The sequence below is a fragment of the Schistocerca serialis genome, chromosome 3, assembly GCF_023864345.2.
Source record: "Schistocerca serialis cubense isolate TAMUIC-IGC-003099 chromosome 3, iqSchSeri2.2, whole genome shotgun sequence".
NCBI classification, from domain to species: Eukaryota; Metazoa; Arthropoda; class Insecta; order Orthoptera; family Acrididae; genus Schistocerca; species Schistocerca serialis.
In genome coordinates this window covers 894,913,561-894,933,525 of record NC_064640.1, presented here as the reverse complement: position 1 = coordinate 894,933,525, position 19,965 = coordinate 894,913,561, and the positions used below count along the sequence as shown (strand labels likewise).

General features: G+C 42.6%; 1 protein-coding gene across 1 annotated transcript in view; it reads right to left on the bottom strand.

The window, feature by feature from the left end:
• Nucleotides 1-19,965, bottom strand: part of LOC126471301 (uncharacterized) — a 196,945-nt gene that overhangs the window by 136,214 nt on the left and 40,766 nt on the right. The window contains exon 5 of the mRNA XM_050099421.1: nucleotides 19,115-19,216. Within this exon, the coding sequence (XP_049955378.1) occupies nucleotides 19,115-19,216 (102 nt within the window). The remainder of the gene's footprint in view (nucleotides 1-19,114; nucleotides 19,217-19,965) is intronic.

The window sequence follows — 19,965 nt, the reverse complement described above, 5'->3', positions numbered from 1 at the left end:
GAGCAAAATAACTAATCATGGTCAAAGTAGAGAGAATATATAATGTAGACTGGCAATGGTGAGGAAAGCATTTCAGAAGAAGAGAAATTTGTTAACATCGAGTATACATTTAAGTGTCAGGAAGTCTTTTCTGAATGTATTTGTACTGGAAGTGAAATATGAACGATAAATAATTTAGACAAGAAGAGACAAGAAGTTTTTGAAATGTGGTGCTACAAAAAATGCTGAAGATTAGATGGGTAGATCATGCAACTAACGAGGAGGTACTGAATAGAATTGAGGAGTAGAGGAATTTGTGGCACAACTTGACTAGAAGAAGGGATCGGTTGGTAGGGCATGTTCTGAGACATCAAGAGATCACCAATTTAGTATTGGAGGGCAGCGTGGAGGGTGAAAATCGTAGAGGAAGATCAAGCGATGAATACACTAAGCAGATTCAGAAGGATGTAGGTTGCAGTAGGTACTTCGAGATGGAGAAGCTTGCAAATGATAGAGTAGCCTGGAGAGATGCATCAAACCAGTCTCTGGATTGAAAACCACAACAACAACATCAGCAAAGAAGGAGTAGAAAATGTCTCTTTTATTTCATTTTCAAGTAAATTTATGATATACAGTCATAAACTGAGTAGTTGAATTTCATATTTGCTTCACTTTTGTCTCTTCCCTGTTTCTCTGTAGCTGGTGATCGATTCCATGCATGATCCCTAGCTACCTTTGCTTGATAGAAAACTGTTTGTCTTAATCATATTAGCATGTGCTGTGTCAAAATGTCATCAAGATTTTGAACAACATGTGTTTCTTTTAGTTTATGAATGTTTGATGATCTTTCAGGACATTTTTATTTATACAAAGCTTCTAATTTCAGTAGAACTTTCTCAGCCCATGTTGTCAGAATTTGTGTTTTTCCCAATCATCACTTCTCATACAGCCAGCATGGTACTTTCATGCACAGTTAATATAAACATCCACAAAATGTAAAAGAAAATCTTTAATGTGTGTTTGATAGATGACAATTTCCTTCAAGTTATTTGAAAGAAGTTGTACCTGAGTAAATATATGTTCTCCCATAATCAATCCAAAGGTGAGAAAATTGTCCCTCTATGATGACTAACTTCCCTCAAACATGAAAGACCACCGGGCTGGTCTACCTTGGGTTATAATAGTGAACAGCCCAGTTCACTCTTTCATCTTTCTAGCCTTGGGGTCACTGACCCATCACATCAATCAGCCAATGTGATGTGTGATATGAGAACACATTCAGCTAAAAAGGCTGAGGTAAACAAATTGGTTACATTGGGTAATGAATGAACCTGTCATGCAGAAGTAATATTTTGGGAAGTCAATGGTTTTATTTATATGGATTTTTCGATTCTGAACACCCTTTACCCTTACCCTTATCTCAAAAACCCAACTTCCACACACCACATTTTTACATTGAATGGAATCAAAATAGAGGGGAGATAGAAAAAGGAAAATTATAAAAAATTAAAGAAGTGCCAACTAACAGCCAGCCTGGTGTAACACTCTGAGCCCCTGTTCAGCAGTGTTGGTCCACCTGTGCAACACAATATAGCAGTGAATCTGCATGGCATGGATTTGACAAGCTCACAGTAGGTTTCTGAAGTTTGTGGGGTACAGATGTCTACACACGTCACGCACTTCCAATAAATTATGGGCCAGGCATTTATGAGTTCTGAGCTAGGGCCAGATAGCTTCCTAGATGTGACACAATGAGTTCACATCAAGTGAATGTGGTGGCCAAGATACCAACATGAGTTCATTACCATGCACCTCAAACCATTGTAGCACAATTCTGGCATTGTGGGATACACAATTATACCACTGGAAGATACCATCACCACTACGGAGGACGTAAAGCATTAAGCAATGCATGTCATCCGCAATAATGTTCAAGTGGTACACAGCTGTAAAAGTGCCTTCGATTATCAAGTTAGGTCCCACAGGAGTTCAGGTGAATGTCCACCATAGAATAATATGGCCCCCACCAGCCTGCATCCGCAGTGGAGTGTGTGTTTTGAGCATCCCTTCACCTGCCTGGATGGTGCAGTAACTGCACATGACCATCAATCTGGTGTAACAAGAAATGTTATACATCCAATTAGATAACACACTCCCATTGATTCATGGTTCCACACTATGATCCCATGCCCACTGCAGTTATAACTCACGATGTTGTTGGGTGAACATGAGAATACAGAGGGGTCAACTACTGTGAAGCCCCATGTTCACCAAGGTGTACGGAACAGTGTGCTCCAAAACACTTGTGCCTGCACCAGTATTGTACTCTGCCCTAAGATCTGTCATGTATTGATGCTTACCATGCTCTTAAGTGGGTAAGCCTCCAACCTCAATTTTCTGTGATAAGATATGGATGTTGTGTGCTGGACCGAGACTCTAACTCCGGACCTTTGCCTTTCGCGGGCAAGTGCTCTACCAACTGAGCTACCCAAGCACGACTCACGCCCCATCCTCACAGCTTTACTTCCGCCAGTACCTCGTCTCCTAATTTACAAGGCTCCAGTTGTTTTCCACTTGCACTCTTTATGTGATGATTGGATACTATCAGTTTTGTGTAAAATTTCATTTTTGCGTTATGGGTATGATATCTGATTTATGATTGGTTTGGAGCCCACATATTTTGAACTTCATGTTGTTGTTGTTGTTGTTGTTGCTGCTGCTGCTGTTATTGTGGTCTTCAGTCCTGAGACTGGTTTGATGCAGCTCTCCATGCTACTCTATCCTGTGCAAGCTTCTTCATCTCCCAGTACCTACTGCAACCTACATCCTTCTGCATCTGCTTAGTGTATTCATCTCTTGGTCTCCCTCTACGATTTTTACTCTCCACGCTGCCCTCCAATGCTAAATTTGTGATCCCTTATGCCTCAGAACATGTCCTACCAACCGATCCCTTCTTCTAGTCAAGTTGTGGTACAAATTTCTCTTCTCCCCAATTCTATTCAATACCTCTTCATTAGTTATGTGATCTACCCAACTAATCTTCAGCAATCTTCTGTAGCACCACATTTCGAAAGCTTCTATTCTCTTCTTGTCCAAACTATTTATCATCCATGTTTCACTTCCATACATGGCTACACTCCATACAAATACTTTCAGAAACAACTTCCTGACACTTAAATCTAACCTCGATGTTAACAAATTTCTCTTCTTCAGAAAAGCTTCCCTCGCCATTGCCAGTCTACATTTTATATCCTCTCTACCATCATCAGTTATTTTGCTCCCCTAATAGCAAAACTCCTTTACTACTTTAGTGTCTCATTTCCTAATCTAATTCCCTCGGCATCATCCGACTTAATTCGACTACATTCCGTTATCCTCGTTTTGCTTTTGTTGATGTTCATCTTATATCCTCCTTTCAAGACACTGTCCATTCCATTGAACTGCTCTTCCAAGTCCTTTGCTGTCTCTGACAGAATTACAATGTCATAGGCGACCTCAAAGTTTTTATTTCTTCTCCATGGATTTTAATACCTACTCTGAATTTTTCTTTTGTTTACTTTACTGCTTGTTCAATATACAGACTGAATAACATCGGAGAGAGGCTAAAACCCTGTCTCACTCCCTTCCCAACCACTACTTCCCTTTCATGTCCCTCGACTCTTATAACTGCCATCTGGTTTCTGTACAAATTGTAAATAGCCTTTTGCTCTCTGTATCTTACCCCTGCCACCTTCAGAATTTGAAAGAGAGTATTCCAGTCAACACTGTCAAAAGCTTTCTCTAAGTCTACAAATACTAGGGACATAGGTTTGCCTTTCCTTAATCTTTCTTCTAAGATAAGACGTAGGGTCAGTATTGCCTCACGTCTTCCAATATTTCTATGGAATCCAAACTGATCTTCCCCGAAGTTGGCTTCTACCAGTTTTTCCATTCGTCTGTAAAGAATTCGCGTTAGTATTTTGCAGCTGTGACTTATTAAACTGATAGTTTGGTAATTTTCATATCCGTCAACAACTGCTTTCTTTGGGATTGGAATTATTATATTCTTCTTGAAGTCTGAGGGTATTTCGCCTGTCTCATACATCTTCCTCACCAGATGGTAAAGTTTTGTCAGGACTGGCTCTCCCAAGGCTGTCAGTAGTTCTAATGGAATGTTATCTACTCCCGGGGCCTGGTTTCGACTCAGGTCTTTCCGTGCTCTTCCAAACTCTTCACGCAGTATCGTATCCCCCATTTCATCTTCATCTATATCCTCTTCCATTTCCATAATATTGTCCTCAAGTACATCGCCCTTGTATAGACCCTCTATATACTCCTTCCACCATTCTGTTTTCTCTTCTTTGCTTAGAACTGGGTTTACATCTGAGCTCTTTATATTCATACAAGTGGTTCTCTTTTCTCCAAAGGTCTCTTTAATTTACCTGTACACAGTATCTATCTTACCCCTAGTGAGATAAGCCTCTACATCCTTACATTTGTCCTCAAGCCAACCCTGTTGATCTCATTTTTGCAACGTTTGTATTCCTTTTTGTTTGCTTCATTTACTGATTTTTTATATTTTCTCCTTTATCAATTAAAGTTAATATTTCTGCTGTTACTCATGGATTTCTACTAGCCCTCGTCTTTTTACCTACTTGATCCTCTGCTGCCTTCACTATTTCATCCCTCAGAGCTACCCATTATTCTTCTTCTACTGTATTTCTTCCCCCCCCCATTCCTGTCAACTGTTCCCTTATGCTCTCCCTGAAACTCTGTACAACGTCTGATTTAGTCAGTTTATCCAGGTCCCATCTCCTTAAATTCCCACCTTTTTGCAGTTTCTTCAGTTTTAATCTACAGTTCATAACCAATAGATTGTGGTCAGAGTCCCCATCTGCCCCTGGAAATGTCTTACCATTTAAAACCTGGTTCCTAAATCTCTGTCTTACCAATATATAATGTATCTGATACCTTTTAGTATCTCCGGGATTCTTCCATGTATACAACCTTCTTTTATGATTCTTGAACAAAGAGTTAGCTGTGATTAAGTTATGTTCTGTGCAAAATTCTACCAGGCGGCTTCCTCTTTCATTTCTTACCCCCAATCCATATTCACCTACTATGTTTCCTTCTCTCCCTTTTCCTACTCTCGAATTCCAGTCTCCCACGACTATTAAATTTTCATCTCCCTTCACTACCTGAATAATTTCTTTTATCTCATCATAAAATTCATCAATTTCTTCATCATCTGCACAGCTAGTTGGCATATAAACTTGTACTACTGTAGTAGACGTGGGCTTCGTGTCTATCTTGGCCACAATAATGCGTTCACTATGCTGTTTGTAGCAGCTTACCCGCACTCCTATTTTTTTATTCATTATTAAACCTACTCCTGCATTACCCCTATTTGATTTTGTATTTATAACCAAGTATTCACCTGACCAAAAGTCTTGTTCCTCCTGCCACGGAACTTGAACTTCATAAATAACTGCAATAAACTTGTCAATCTGTTACTATTGATGACCCAAGTTTGGTGGAGTGATCAACAAGAGATTTTGTTAATGATATATAAATCACGAAAAGGCTCTGTAATTGAACATGGATGTACATTATATACCACTCCAAACCAAAAGGTTTTTGAAAAATTTGAAAGATTATTATTTGCTTGTGTTCGTATTGAGAGCTAGGAGATGTAATGCTGGTGGTGGAGAAAGGGATGTTACTACAAATAATGGAACAGTTGCTATCATATAAATAATTTCTTTTCAGAAATTTTTCTATGAGAGCAGCTTAGTTATTAAAAACTGCAATAAACTCTTGATATTTATATCAGAATTCATCACAAAGATAAATCTTACAGAGCACTAAAACATTTATCTGAAAATGTTTTTTCCTCAAGTAAACTACCATTATTTGTCTGTCAGGATAACATGCGAGGGCTATCCAGAAAGTAAACAGATGTTTTGGTCTACTGCAGCAGTGGGCAGGGCTACAGCCACTATCTTGGTGCTGTAAAGGTCCTACACTCAGTATGCATTCAGCAGTGGCAGCATGCGGTCTGTGTCTTTGTTACTTTGCTCTCTGTGACATGTTAAATTGTGTACTGCAATAGAAAATCCCACCACATGTGAGGTGCATTCTGTGATAAGGTTTTGTTGGCAAAAAATTGCAAGCCCGTTGCCAAACACTGAAAAAGTTAAGACAGGTGATACAAAACAAGCGTCGGGAAGAACATAGCACAAACATTTTGTTTTTTTCATGGCAATGCACGTCCACACATTACCATTCACACATGGGAGCTCCTACAGGGTTTTGGATGGGAAGCGTTTGGTCATCCACCATACATCTCAGATTTGGTACAGAGTGAGTACCACGTCTTCCCAGCAATGAAGACATGGGTCGCTACACAACACTTTGATATTTATGCTGAACTGCATTCCAGTATAAACCAGTGGTTGCAGTAGATTTTTAGAGAGACAGTATTGAAAACTTGTGCTACAGTATGGTAAGAGGTGGTGGTGGTGGTGGTGGTTAGTGTTTGACGTCCCGTCGACAACGAGGTCATTAGAGACGGAGCGCAAGCTCGGGTTAGGGAAGGATGGTGAAGGAAATCGGCCGTGCCCTTTCAAAGGAACCACCCCGGCATTTGCCTGAAGCGATTTAGGGAAATCACGGAAAACCTAAATCAGGATGGCTGGAGACAGGATTGAACCGTCGTCCTCCCGAATGCGAGTCCAGTGTGCTAACCACTGCGCCACCTCGCTCGGTAGTATGGTAAGATCCTCAGTTTGAACGGCAATTATTTGTAAAAATAGCTTAAGAATATACCTTTAAAATAAGTGTAATGAAATCTGGTTTTTCCATACTGTTGATTTTTTATTTCAAAATGTCTGTTACTTTCTGGATAACCCTCGTATATCTGAAACTACTGCCAGTTTGTCATATGAATGAACACTATACACAACAACATAATACCAGATTAAATAGTGAATTTTACAGTTACAAAGAAGGAAACTAGACCAGCTCATTTGATGTTTACAACAATGGTTCTAAAATTATAAGAGAAAATTTTGTAAGGTGTGCTATAATATATTTCCACATCTACTGTTGAAACTATAGCCACAGTGCTAACATCACAGTATGCAATAAAGATCTATGCCTCAGAAATTCTTATTGCATCTGAGTCACGGCTCTGTCTTAGAACACTTCAGTATCAAAATAGGAACAATTCTACAAATCAATACTTATAAATATTTCTCAAGAACTAGATAATGTTAAAAGAAGAAAAGAATTTCTGTGGAAATAAGCTCATTAAAATATAGAATTTAATGAGAAAGTTCATTACTGTGCAAAACAATTTGCCATTCGGTTTCCACTATAGGGACATCATGAAGAAGAGAAAAGAATGTGTACAAAATGGTAAGACATGTGCTCAGTATGTAGCAAAGAGAAAGATTTACTTGGTAATACAGGTATCCCATGGTTCCATAAATTCAGATGCTGTGGGAACATTATAACACTATAATCAAGAAGAGGTTAGTAAAATTTTCCCAACTCATCATAACAAGCTGAAAATAAAGTGTGCTGGTTGCTATGGTGTTCTAAACTAAAAAGAAAACTCCCCATCATATATAGGGCCCACCGCCTCTGTCAACTCATTAGTTGGTTTCTTGGCCCCATTAACATTGTATCTGTATTGCACTGAAAATAGTGCCCAATAGTGCAGGTGTCGACGGTATGTGCAGTGTGTCTTGCTTGGAAACAAACTTTTTGTATTCCATCACGTTACTTGCTGTTGGCAATAGTAGTGACCAATGTACTCTCGGCCTTCACACTTGCAATCAGTCCTGACTCTTGTTTGTTATCAGGCCATATCAGTTCTACTTAACAGTGACTGACATAAGTATGGATGGGTTTACTGATAGAGTTGGCTGATACATACCTCGTCTGTGAGTTCACTGACGCAATGGAAGAATGGCACAACAAATCTAAGCTGAGCTGTTCCTGTGGTGATGAAAACCAGATCACAGTACTTTTGCATCTGATGGTTGTTACATTACTCTGTGTTTTGTGTTGTACATTTTGCCTATTGCGTATTACTGGCTTTTTCAGTGTTGTGAAGATATTTTCACAGAAACATGGATAATTGTAGTAACAAACACAATATATAATAATTGAATTATTGCACTGGAGATCCCGGGTCCCTTACACAAAAATACTCAGAATATATCCCTGAGCAATCTCTGGAAGTTTGTTTTGGAGTTCTATCTGTGGGCATGTGATGTGATGTGGCAAGGCATTGCAAATTGGGAAATCCACTTACTTAAGCAACTTTGACAAAGGGCAGAACAGAAAGAGGTTGATGGTGAAGCTGGTTGGCTGTTCATGTGCTGCTGTTGTGAGCATCTGCAGAAAGTGGTTGAAGTACAGTGAAATAATGAGTAGGCATTGAGGTTGAGATTTTCACTCTGCAGCGGAGCATGCGCTGATGTGAAACTTCCCGGCAGATTAAAACTGTGTGCCGGACCGAGACTCAAACTCGGGACCTTTGACTTTCGCGGGCAGGTGCTCTACATTCTAAGTGTCAAATCTCGCATTTGTCTGGAGAATCAAAGAATAATGTACTGTATCTCTTCTTTTTGGACACACACACACACACACACACAGAGAGAGAGAGAGAGAGAGAGAGAGAGGGAGAGAGAGAGAGAGAGAGAGAGAGAGATGGTTGGTTTGTTTCTTTGGGGTATAAAGGGACCAAACTACATGGTCATCAGTCCCTTTCTCCTGATACAAGCTAGGCTCAAGCAACAAAAACAACCAACACCAAACCTATAAAGAAATCGAATGGAACAAACAAAAAAACGGGGAAAACATACACCACAAGGAAAAGTAGAAGAGGGTATTAAAACCATAGAGCATATGGTCTGGGCTGGCTGGTCATAAAAGAGGAAGAGCTAGCCACTCTGCAACACATTAAAATGTCCACCCCAAAAAGACAAGGCAAGATGAACACATGCAGGGAAAAGATGACCAACAAGACAAACAAATGCAAAGAAAGTGCGACAGAGTTAAAATACAGGGAGGGTGGCAACCTCAGAGAGAAGGCTAAATGCCCACCCTTATATGGTGCGATAAAGAAAAAACCCTCACAAATAAAATGTAAAACTAAATCTGCTGTTGAGGCAGTGTCACCCAACACTGAAGGTAGGGTGCTGGGAAGGTTAAAAACCCGCTGCAGAGCGGCTAAAATTGGGCAGTCCAGCAAGATGTGGTTGACAGTCATATGTGAGCCACAGTGACACCGAAGTGGGTCCTCATGACGGAGGAGGTAGCCATGTGTTAGCCACGTATGGCCAATGCGGAGCCGGCAGAGAACCACAACCACAGAGTCCCTGCGGAAGAGATCAGATGTGAAATGCAGTCTTAAGCCCTGACCTGTGCCTCCGATGCAGGAGATGAGCTGCCGTGAATGGGAAAAGGAGACGGTAATTGGGATGCTCAGGGGAAGTATGAATGTGTGCAACATAACTGGTGAGCAGTTGTGAACACCTAACCTTCAATGAAGGGTCTCTGGCCTCAACCAGGACGCTGGTCACCGGACTCGTCCTAAAAGCTCTTGCTGCCAGTTGAATACCATAGTGGTGCACTGGGTCGAGTAAACGCAACGCTGATGACGGCGCCGAACCATAAACTAGACTCCCATAGTCAAGGCAGGGTTGAACAAGGGCTCTGTAGAGCTGCAACAGCGTAGAATGATCTGCATCCCAATTGGTGTTGCTCAGGTAGCAGAGGGCATTGAGGTGCTGCCATAACTTCTGCTTCAGCTGACTAAGATGAGGAAGCCATGCCAATCAGGCTTCGAAAACCAGTTCTAAGAATCAATATGTCTCCACTACAGTGAGTGGATTGTCATCAATTTAAAGTTCTGGTTCCAGATGAATGGTAGGACGCCGACAGAAGTGCATGGCACATGACTTCGCGGCTGAAAACTGGAATGACTGCACCTTGTGGATGGCTCCCTTTAGCCACCGCCGCTCGGCAACACCAGTACTGCAGGAGCAGTACGAAATGCACAAGTCTGCATACAGAGAAGCTGAGACTGACGGTCCGACAGCTGCTGATAGACCATTAATGACAACTAAAATTAGAGATACACTCAATGCAGAGCCCTTCGGACCCCATTCTCCTGGATATGGGGGGAACTATGGGAGGCACCAACTTGGACATGGAAAGTAAGGAGCAATAGGAAACTTTGGACAAAAATTGGGAGCAGGCCCCGAAGACACCATGCATATAATGAGGCAAGGATATGTCACCTGGTCATGTTGTAAGCTAAATCAAAAATCAAAAAAAGACGGCGACCAGGTGTTGGCGTCTGGAAAAGGCTGTTCAGATGGCAGACTCGAGAGAGACTAGATCATCAATGGTAGAGCAAGCCTGGCAGAAAGCGCCCTGGCATGGAGCCAGTAGGCCACATGCCTTGGGGACCCAACACAACCGCCGACTTACCATACATTCTAACAGCTTACAAAGAATGTTGGTGAGGCTGTTTGGCCGATAGCTATCCATATCAAGTGGGTTTTTACCGGGTCTGAGCACTGGAATGATGATGCTCTCCCGCCACTGCGATAGAGAGATGCCATCGCACAGGTTTCCGGTTGAAGATGATGAGGAGATGTCGCTTGTAGTCGGATGAGAGATGTTTAATCATCTGACTGTGGGTCCGATCTGGCCCACGAGCTGTGTATGGGCAATGTGTAAGGATGCTGAGGAGCTCCCACTCTATAAATGGAGCATTACAGGGCTCACTGTGACGTTTAGTGAACAAAAGGGCTTTCCTTTCCACCCGCCATTTGAGGGTGCGAAATGCTGGGGGATAATTCTCTGATGCGAAGGCTCGAGCAAAGTGCTCGGCAATTGCATTTGCATCAGTAGATAACACGCCATTGATGTTAATGCCTGTAACATCTGTCGGGGTCTGGTATCCACAAACATGTCTGATCTTCGCCCAGACTTGGGAAGGTGACGTATGGCACCCAATGGTCGAGGCGTAACTCTCCCAACACGCCTGTTTGCGTCTTTTAATAAGCTGGCAAACATAGGCACGGAGCTGTTTAAAAACAATTAGGTGCTATAGGGAAGGATTCTGCTTATGTTTCTGTAGTGCTCGTCGATGCTCTTTAACGGCCACAGCAATTTCCGGCGACCACCAAGGTACTTACTTTCGCCGGGAGCACCCTAAAGAACAAGGGATCGTGTGTTCCGCCGCAGAAACAATCATTCTAGTGACCTGCTCAACTACCACATGTGGGGGAGAGTCAACAATGACAGCAGAGGTGAAATCTTCCCAGTCTGCCTTGTTTAAAGCCCATCTTTGTAGACATCTGCGGGAATGGAGCTGGAGGAGTGACATGAAGATGGGGAAGTGGTCACTCCACAGAAGGCATCGTGAGCTCTCCAGTGGACAGATGAGAGAAGTCATGGGCTGCAGAGGGTTATATCAATGGCCGAGTAAGTGCCATGAGCCATACTGAAATGCTGGGGGCCCCAGTATTTAAGAGGCAGAGGTCGAACTTAGACAGTAAAGTTTTGACATCTCTATCCCGGCCAGTAAGCACAGTGCAACCCCACAAGGGGTTATCGGCATTAAAATCTCCCCAAAACAGGAAAGGTTTAGGGAGTTGATGAGTCAGTGCAGCCAATGCGTTCAGAGGCACTGCACCATCTGGAGGAAGATATACATTCCAGACAGTTATTTCCTGTACCGTCCTTATCCTGACAGCCACAGCTTCAAGAGGGGTTTGAAGGGGCAGAGGTTCACAGCATACTTAGTTCAGGACATAGACACAGACTCCATCTGACAAGCTATTATAGTCACTAAGGCTCTTATAACATCCCCTATAGCCGTGAAAGGCAGGGGTCAACATTGCCAGGAACCAGATTTCCTGGAGGGCAATGCAGAAAGCAGGCGTAAAGCTTAACAACTGCCATAGCTCAGCCAGGCAGCGGAAAAAACCGCACCAATTCCACTGGAGGATGATGTTATCGTGAGGCTGGGAAGGCATGAAACATACAAGGGGGCCGGTTACGCATCAGGGGTCACCTGCTGCCACTGATTGAGTATTGTATCCATTCCTATTGTGGATGAGGCATCAGTGAGTTCCAAGTCCTTAGGGGATGCTGAGATCTCCACCTCATCCACAGCTGCAGAATTGGTAGGGAATGGTGGTGTTGAGGCTACCAGAGGGTCCTTTTTCTTAGCAGACTTCTTTGTTTGTTTGCTTGCCTTCTCGTTTCTCTTTAGGGTCTTGCTGGGAGGACTTCTCTGAAGTAGCTTCAGGCACAGTGGAAGACAATGAAGCCCTTCGTCCAGCAGCTTTTGGCTCCTTTACCCACTAGCGAGTGTCCACTGTGGCATTAGCAGAGACCTTGGGAGAGAGGGTCCCAAGGGCACCCTTCCGCATGAGAGGAGCCAGAGGAGGTTGTTCCTTCTCCAGCTGGGGGCGAGGGGACTGACGTTCCCTGCGTTTGGGGGGGGGGGGGGGGGGGGGACCTAGCTCCCGATGTAGGTACTTTGGAAGCAGCAGAAGATTTTCCCCCTAGCACCAAGGGGGGCAGATGTATTTGGGAGGCTTGGAGGGCCCACTGTTCGTGGCACAGAGTGTGGTAGGTCTGGTACTTGTGATGGCGATGGTAATGTAGCTGCAGCGTATGTGGATGTCAAATGAACAGGATGTAATTGTTAAAATTTACGTTTAGCATCTTGCTAAGTCAACTGGTCCAGGGTCTTGTACTGCATAATTTTCTGCATCTTTTGGAGTACTGTGCCGTCTGGCGAGCAGGGGGAGTGCTGCTCTCTGCAGTTGATACAAGTGGCAGGAAGCGCACAGGGAGTATCTGGATGCAATGGATGTCCGCAGTCTCAACATGTAACATCGGAAGTGCTGTGGGAAGACATGTGCCCGAATTTCCAGCACTTAAAGCAACACACAGGGGGAGGGGCAATATGGTTTAACATCACAGGGGTAAACCATCACCTTGACCTTTTCAGGCAATGAATCACTCTCAAAGGCCAAGATGAAGACACTGGTAGCAAACCTGTTGTCTTTGGGTCCCCTGTAAACATGCCGGATGAAATGAACACACCACCATTCTAGATTAGCATGGAGCTCATCGTCAGACTGCAAGAGGAGGTAGCGATGGGAAATAATCCCCTGGACCATGTTGAGGCTTTTATGGGGAGTGACAGAAACAGGAATATCACCCAGCCGGTCACAAGGGAGTAATGCCCGGGATTGGGCTGGGGATGCTATCTGAATCAAGACTGTACCGCTTTTCTCATCTTGGACAGTGCTGTCACTTCCCCAAACTTATCCTCAAAATATTCAACAAAAAACTGAGGCTTCATAGGTAGACACGAATCCCATCCATTCTGCTACAGACTAAATACTGAGGCGAACATGGCTCTCTTCTTTCTGTAGACCTACGTTCCTCCCATGGTGTAGCGAGGAAGGGAAACGATTTAGGGTCATACCAGTCGGCATTGTATTCGATCTTGCCCTTCTTAGAGACTGCTGGTGCTGTACGGTCACCAGCATGAGATGACTTAGTCCACTTCATTGTGGGTCATCTGCCCCGATGCTACCCACTCCGACCAGGGCCTCCCGCCACGGGCAACACCCAGCCACAGCAAAGGCTACCTGGCATGATGGCCATTGCTGGGAGTCCTAATACCCCAGGAAGATAGGCATCTACTCCTTGGCATATGTGGGGAGTTTACAGCTCAGGCATCAGCAGTGTGATTCTTGTGTTGTCAAGGGGCTACCACCAAATGGGTACATGATGGCCCCACCACAATGGACTGGCTACCGTGCTGGATATTGGGTGCAGAGATATTCAATACTGTCATGGGGGTGAAAGAGGACATGGGACAATGGAAGAAGATGACATACTCTGGAAAATATCCTCGCCCAAATAGTTGAATTGCACATGGAGATGCAAAGCCATGACAAGAGGTTCCAGAGATCGCATGTAAGGGCACTAGGGATAACTCATGCGCTACCTGCGACATCCTTCCCCATATGGCCCGCACTTCTGTAGAATTTGGAAAGTGGCAGGTCAAACCATAATATGGGACCTGAACTTATAGGGCCAAAAAGTTTGAGACTTCTTTTAGTCACCTATTACGACAGGCAGGTGCCTATCCTAACCCCCAGACCTGCAGGGAGAGAGAGGGGGAGGGGGAGGGGGAGCGAGAGGGGGAGGGAGAGGGGAAGGGGAGGGAGAGGGGGAGCGAGGGGGAGAGGGGGAGGGAGAGGGAGAGGGGGAGCGAGAGGGAGAGGGAAGGGAGAGGGAGAGAGAGAGAGAGTTTTCTGATTCCACAGATTTACAGAACACAATGTGTTCAGGCAGTGTCAGAGAACTGAAGGTCGCAATGAAGGTGGTAGTCTTCTCAACTCCTCCATTATTCCTTCACATCCTTAGCTCCACATCCACTATCCCCTGTGATGCCCATACTTTTTTGAGTTCTGCAATTTCAATGTCCAGAATATCATGGCACGTGACTACACCCTTGCTTGACGTAAGTGTGTTATGCAACTTTTGTGATGCCCTAAGAAGTTCCACCTGCTTTGTCTTGTTAGTCTCAACCAATACAGAACCATTTCGCGTCCACTTAGCACACTTTACGGTACCAGTAAGTGCTTCTAAACCTTTATGAATATAGAAAGGGACACTTTTCCAAACATCCCCTCCTTCCTCTTGATCACCAGATACACATTTTTACAAGGGTGGTTCGAAAAGTTCTTGGAACAGGATAGAAAAAAAGTACTTACATCACTGAAACTTGTTTTTATTTTTCAATGTAGTCTCCTTGTAGATTATTGCACTTGGTCCAACGTGCCTTGGTCCCATCCCGAAAATGAGTTTCCTCCAGGCCTGAAAAATAGTTGTCAACTCCGGATATCAATTCTTCGTTTGAAGTGAATCTTCATCCACCAAGAAAAATTTTCAGTTTTGGGAATAGATGGAAGTCCGACAGAGCCATATCAGGTGAATAAGGTGGGTGTGGCAACAATTCATACCTTCGTGCATGTAATTTTGCAATGGCGATGGCACGTATGTGCGGGCGTGCATTGTCCTGTTGGAAGATGACTTTCTTTTTTGCTAAACCTGACCTTTTTGGCAATCTTTTGTTGCAATTTGTCCTGAAAGTTAGCATAATATTCTCCAGTAATTATTTGCCCAGTGAGGAGATAATCTACAAACAGAATCCACTTCGCATCCCATAACACTGATGCCATGACCTTTCCCACCGAAGGAATTGTCTTTGCTTTCTTTGGTGGCGGAGAATCAGCATGTTTCCACTGCTTTGACTGCTGTTTTGTCTCTGGGGTATAGTAGTGAACCAAATTTTCATCTCTGGTCACAAACCAGTGCAAAAAATCTTGTTCATTTCTACTAAAACGGGCCAAACATTGTTCTGATATGTCCATTCTCACGCGTTTTAGATCCAGGGTCAAGGGTCGCGGCACCCACCTTGCAGATAACTTTTTCATTTCTAATTCTTCAGTTAAAATGTGATATACCCTTTCAGACGACATCTGGCAAGCATGAGCAATTCCACGCACTTTCAATCAGCGATCCTCCATGACCATTTTGTGCACCTTTGCAATGATTTCTGGAGTAGTGATACGTCTTGGCCGACCACTGCACAGATCATCATCTAAGCTCTCCTAACCAAATTTAAATTCATTTGTCCACTTGGCAACAGTTGAATATGAAGGAGCAGAGTCCCCCAGTGTACTCTGGAAATTGGTATGAATGTCCTTTGCTTTCATACCTTTCTTTACGAAGTACTTAATCACTGCTCAAATCTCGATTTTTTCCACCTTCGCAATCACTGCACGGGAACAACAACAGAGTCACGTCACCGCCACAGCTTTCTGCCAACAGCACTGACGTGGCACGTGTTTACAGGCAACAGTCCAATGAATACCATGTAAACAACTCGGTGCGCTAGCGCTGACCTCTCGTGGTGATTCCGAGAACTGTTCAAACCATCGTTGTATTTATGATTCCTTGAAAGCTGTTTACTCCCAGGCGATACCCCTATCGACACTAGGAGTCAATAAGTTTGTGTTTGAGGGTCCTATCTTGGTACCACGAGCAGCTAGGGAAATAATGGTCCACTCAGATAGGCCCCCTGCTTTCCTGAGTAAACCCTGTACAACTGAGATGTAGCAAGTTCCTCAGAGGTTGCCGACAAATGACTGTTCCACCTAAACAGCCATGAGCCTCCTTGTCGCACCTTGAAATTAAGAGTTTTTGAGGTTTTAACTATTCTCACAATCCAGGCAGCTAAGCCAAGATCCCCAGTCCCTGTGACACACAATATTCCACCGCCACGCTACATGGTATTTGCTGAAGCATGCCCAGCACTCACTGTTACACAGTTACAGAGGACTTGCAGCACTTACCAGCCCCCAGGTCAGGAAATTGATTTGCGAAGCCCGTACCCAGCAAACAAATACTGAGCTCGCTGAGGTGCTTACCATTTAGCATGACCTGGGGGTCACATGTGGCTTATCGAATGCCACAGAAATGGCTAGCAGTGAAGCTCCATTGTGAATGTACCCTAGTGAAAGAGACAGCATCTTTAAAGAAAAAGTTGTTGCACACAGCATGTGCATATATTTGGCACAGTATTAAGAACATCAGACAATTTCAGTATGTTGTTAAATTTCCCTTGTCAAAGTGAATACACACAAATAATGTTAACTTACACTTTCCTGCATCAACCCACATTTGACACAGTGTTATAGCCCTTTAAAATGTTTACTAATATGGTCCAAATTACAGCACATTTTCCTTTTAGACACTAGTACATTTGTCTGCAATTTCATTTTAACCCAGATATTATCTTGACCTATTAATTTTGTTTTGCCTCCTGCCATGTATTACTTATGATATTTTTCAGCTAACAATTCATCTTCTTAAATTATTGCAGATTGCAAACCTTTAACACTACCTTAATTACACTCTAAAACAAAAGATTCTTTTCACCAGAAAAGAATAAGACAAATGGGTGGGACTCAGTAGGTGTGATGTACACCTACAGACAAACAAATGACAATATCGTGAAAATAGGATGATTTATTCATGAAAAAGAACTTAATAAATTGAGCAAGTCAGTAAAACGTTGGTCCACCCATGGCACTTTATGCAAGCAATTTTTCAGTGCAGGATTGATTGAGAGAGTTGGTGGATATCATCCAGACAGACATCACATCAAATTCTGTCCAATTGGCATGTTAGACCATCAAAACCCAGGAGTGGTTGGAGGGCCCTGCCCATAACGCGGCAAATGTTTTCAATTGGGAAAAGATCTGGTGAACTTGCTGGCCAAGGAAGGGTTTGGCAAGCACTAAGACAAGCAGCAGAAACTCTCGCCCCATGCTGGCTAAAATTTTAAGCCCAGGATGGCTTGCCATGAAGGGGAACAAAATAGGGCATTTAATATCATCAACATACTGCTGTGCTATGAGGATGCTGCAGATGACAACCAAAGGGCTCCTGCTATGAAAAGAAATGGCACCCTCATTGTCTTCATTCTTGTCAAACCCTACCTTGACCAGCAAGGTCACCAGATCTCTCCCCATGTTAAGAACATTTGGATCATTATGGGTTGGGTCCTCCAACCATCTCAGGATTTTGACAATCTAATGCACCAACTGGACAGATTTTGGCAAGATATCCCTCAAAAGGGTATCCAACAACTCCATCAATCAATGCTAAGCTGAATAACTGCTTCCATATGGACCCGATGTGGACCGACTCATTAAGGACTTGCTCAATTTGTGACACTCTTTTACTTGAATAAATCACCCAATTATTCCGAAATTATAATCATTTGTTTGTCTGTACGTGTGCATCACATCAACCGATTTCTGTCCCATTTGGATAATTCCTTTCTGGTGTGTCTTTTTTCCCCCTTGGAGCGTAGATATTAGTTGCTTTTGGATATATGCTTCTAAATTTTTATCAGCAATTACCTGGGAATATTGGTGGCAGCTGTTGCATCATTTAATTATACTCTCAATCTATCCTTTACTGTTTATGACATATGTATCATTGTATCTTTATCATAATGCATAGTAGAATGTATTAATGTCCCCAACACTATGATGGTAGCCTGCATCCGAATTCTCTAACACCCCCCCCCCCCCCCCCCCCAACACACACACACACACACACACACACACACACATACACACACACACACACACACACACGTATCTGAATTCAACTGTTCCTCATTCCACTACTTAGAAACATTCTGCATATTGTTTGCCAAGAAGTTATACAGATTCCATCCGAATACAAGCGCTCATATATGGTAAACTGCTTGGCCACAACCAAAGACGCAGTCCAGCAAAATGAACTTGTTAAACAATAAAGACACAGTTCAAAGTAAACACCACAACAACATTGTGCACCAATATTCTATAACAAATAGTTCCTTAAAAATTGGACTTGTCTCATTTCTTTTTTTTCTTGGGCCACTTACTATACCTAATATTTAGTGTTTTTAATTTCAGACAACTTTCTTCTCCTTCCATTAGTGACTCATGTCTTGTGATGACAACAAAGAAATTCAGCAAAAGTAGCAGATAATGTAACTATTTAAACCAAATGCCAGTTAATATTCTTGCAGTATAATTTTCAAAATCTCTTGAATTGTGAAAGAATTAAGTGTCATTATTATGCAACTGTTTTAATTAATTTCCACATTAAATGTAAACCATTACCTATGACTATGAATAATGAAACACATGTGGCCACAAACTTTGTACGATAGTTCCTTTTCCTCTACATTGTTGCACACCTTTTGTCTGGTAGTTTACCCAAGATACAGGTTTGTATAAACTGAAATATCAAACCATAACAGAGTTTTCATTCTGCATGTGAACTCTCCACTCATAATCAATAATGTTTTCTCATAACGACCACAAGCTGTGTACTTAAACCAATGAACTGACATCTCAAAGACTGGTCCAAGGTTAAATCTAGTGTGACTCGAATGATTCAAAGTGAAAATACGATGAGTGATTTCAACATGCTTAATTCAGTGACTGGACTAACCAAATTTACTCACCAACAGAACCTTCCTTCAAAAGTCGGCTGGGGATATATCTGTCCAGATATGACAGGCGGCGCGAATCTCTGTCAAGATATGATGCAGCATACGTTTGCACACCTGCAATTTTGGGAGCAGAGTTATTTATGTATCAAATTTCAACATGTTAATGAAGTTAAATTACGAACTATTGCTTTCTTCAGGTAAATACATGTCATAAACATGATGAATGAGAGACTTGTGTCCACAGTCATTAATAATTATTCTTCTTTTCCCTGTTCTTTCTCCCGTATCTTTATGAGGTTGACATGTTAATTTTCACATTTGGTAATGTTAGTGGTAGAGGGTGGCCACACACATTTGCTGTTGCAGTGGAAGCTGTGACCTTGAACGCTCTGAACTGCACAAAAATGTGGTTAGAGTATAAATTGTTCATATCAGAAACAGTGGTATGAGCCATTTGAATACAAAATTAGGCATCTTAGCATAAGACACATTTGAACGATCACCTATTCAAGGTCTAAGAGAGGAAATCTGGTAACACGAAGAAACAAAATACTGATGCAACAAGACAAAAGCACAGATATTTCAATGCTGTGACTTCAAATGCCATATTTGCCTCTGCTTAAAATAATCACACTATTTGAAAAGCAATCTTTTCTACTGTCCTGATACTGTTGCATAGATATTCAAACTTTAAAGTACAAGTGTAGGATTTCAAACAAATTGTCCAAACAAAGTGGATCAGAACAATATTCACAGCCCCTAAAGCCACTTTCTTCATATCAAACTTACCTCCTGCATTACAGCAGTCCAATATCAAACACTGCAATATTGCCATTTTTAAATGATGATATCAGTATGTCTAC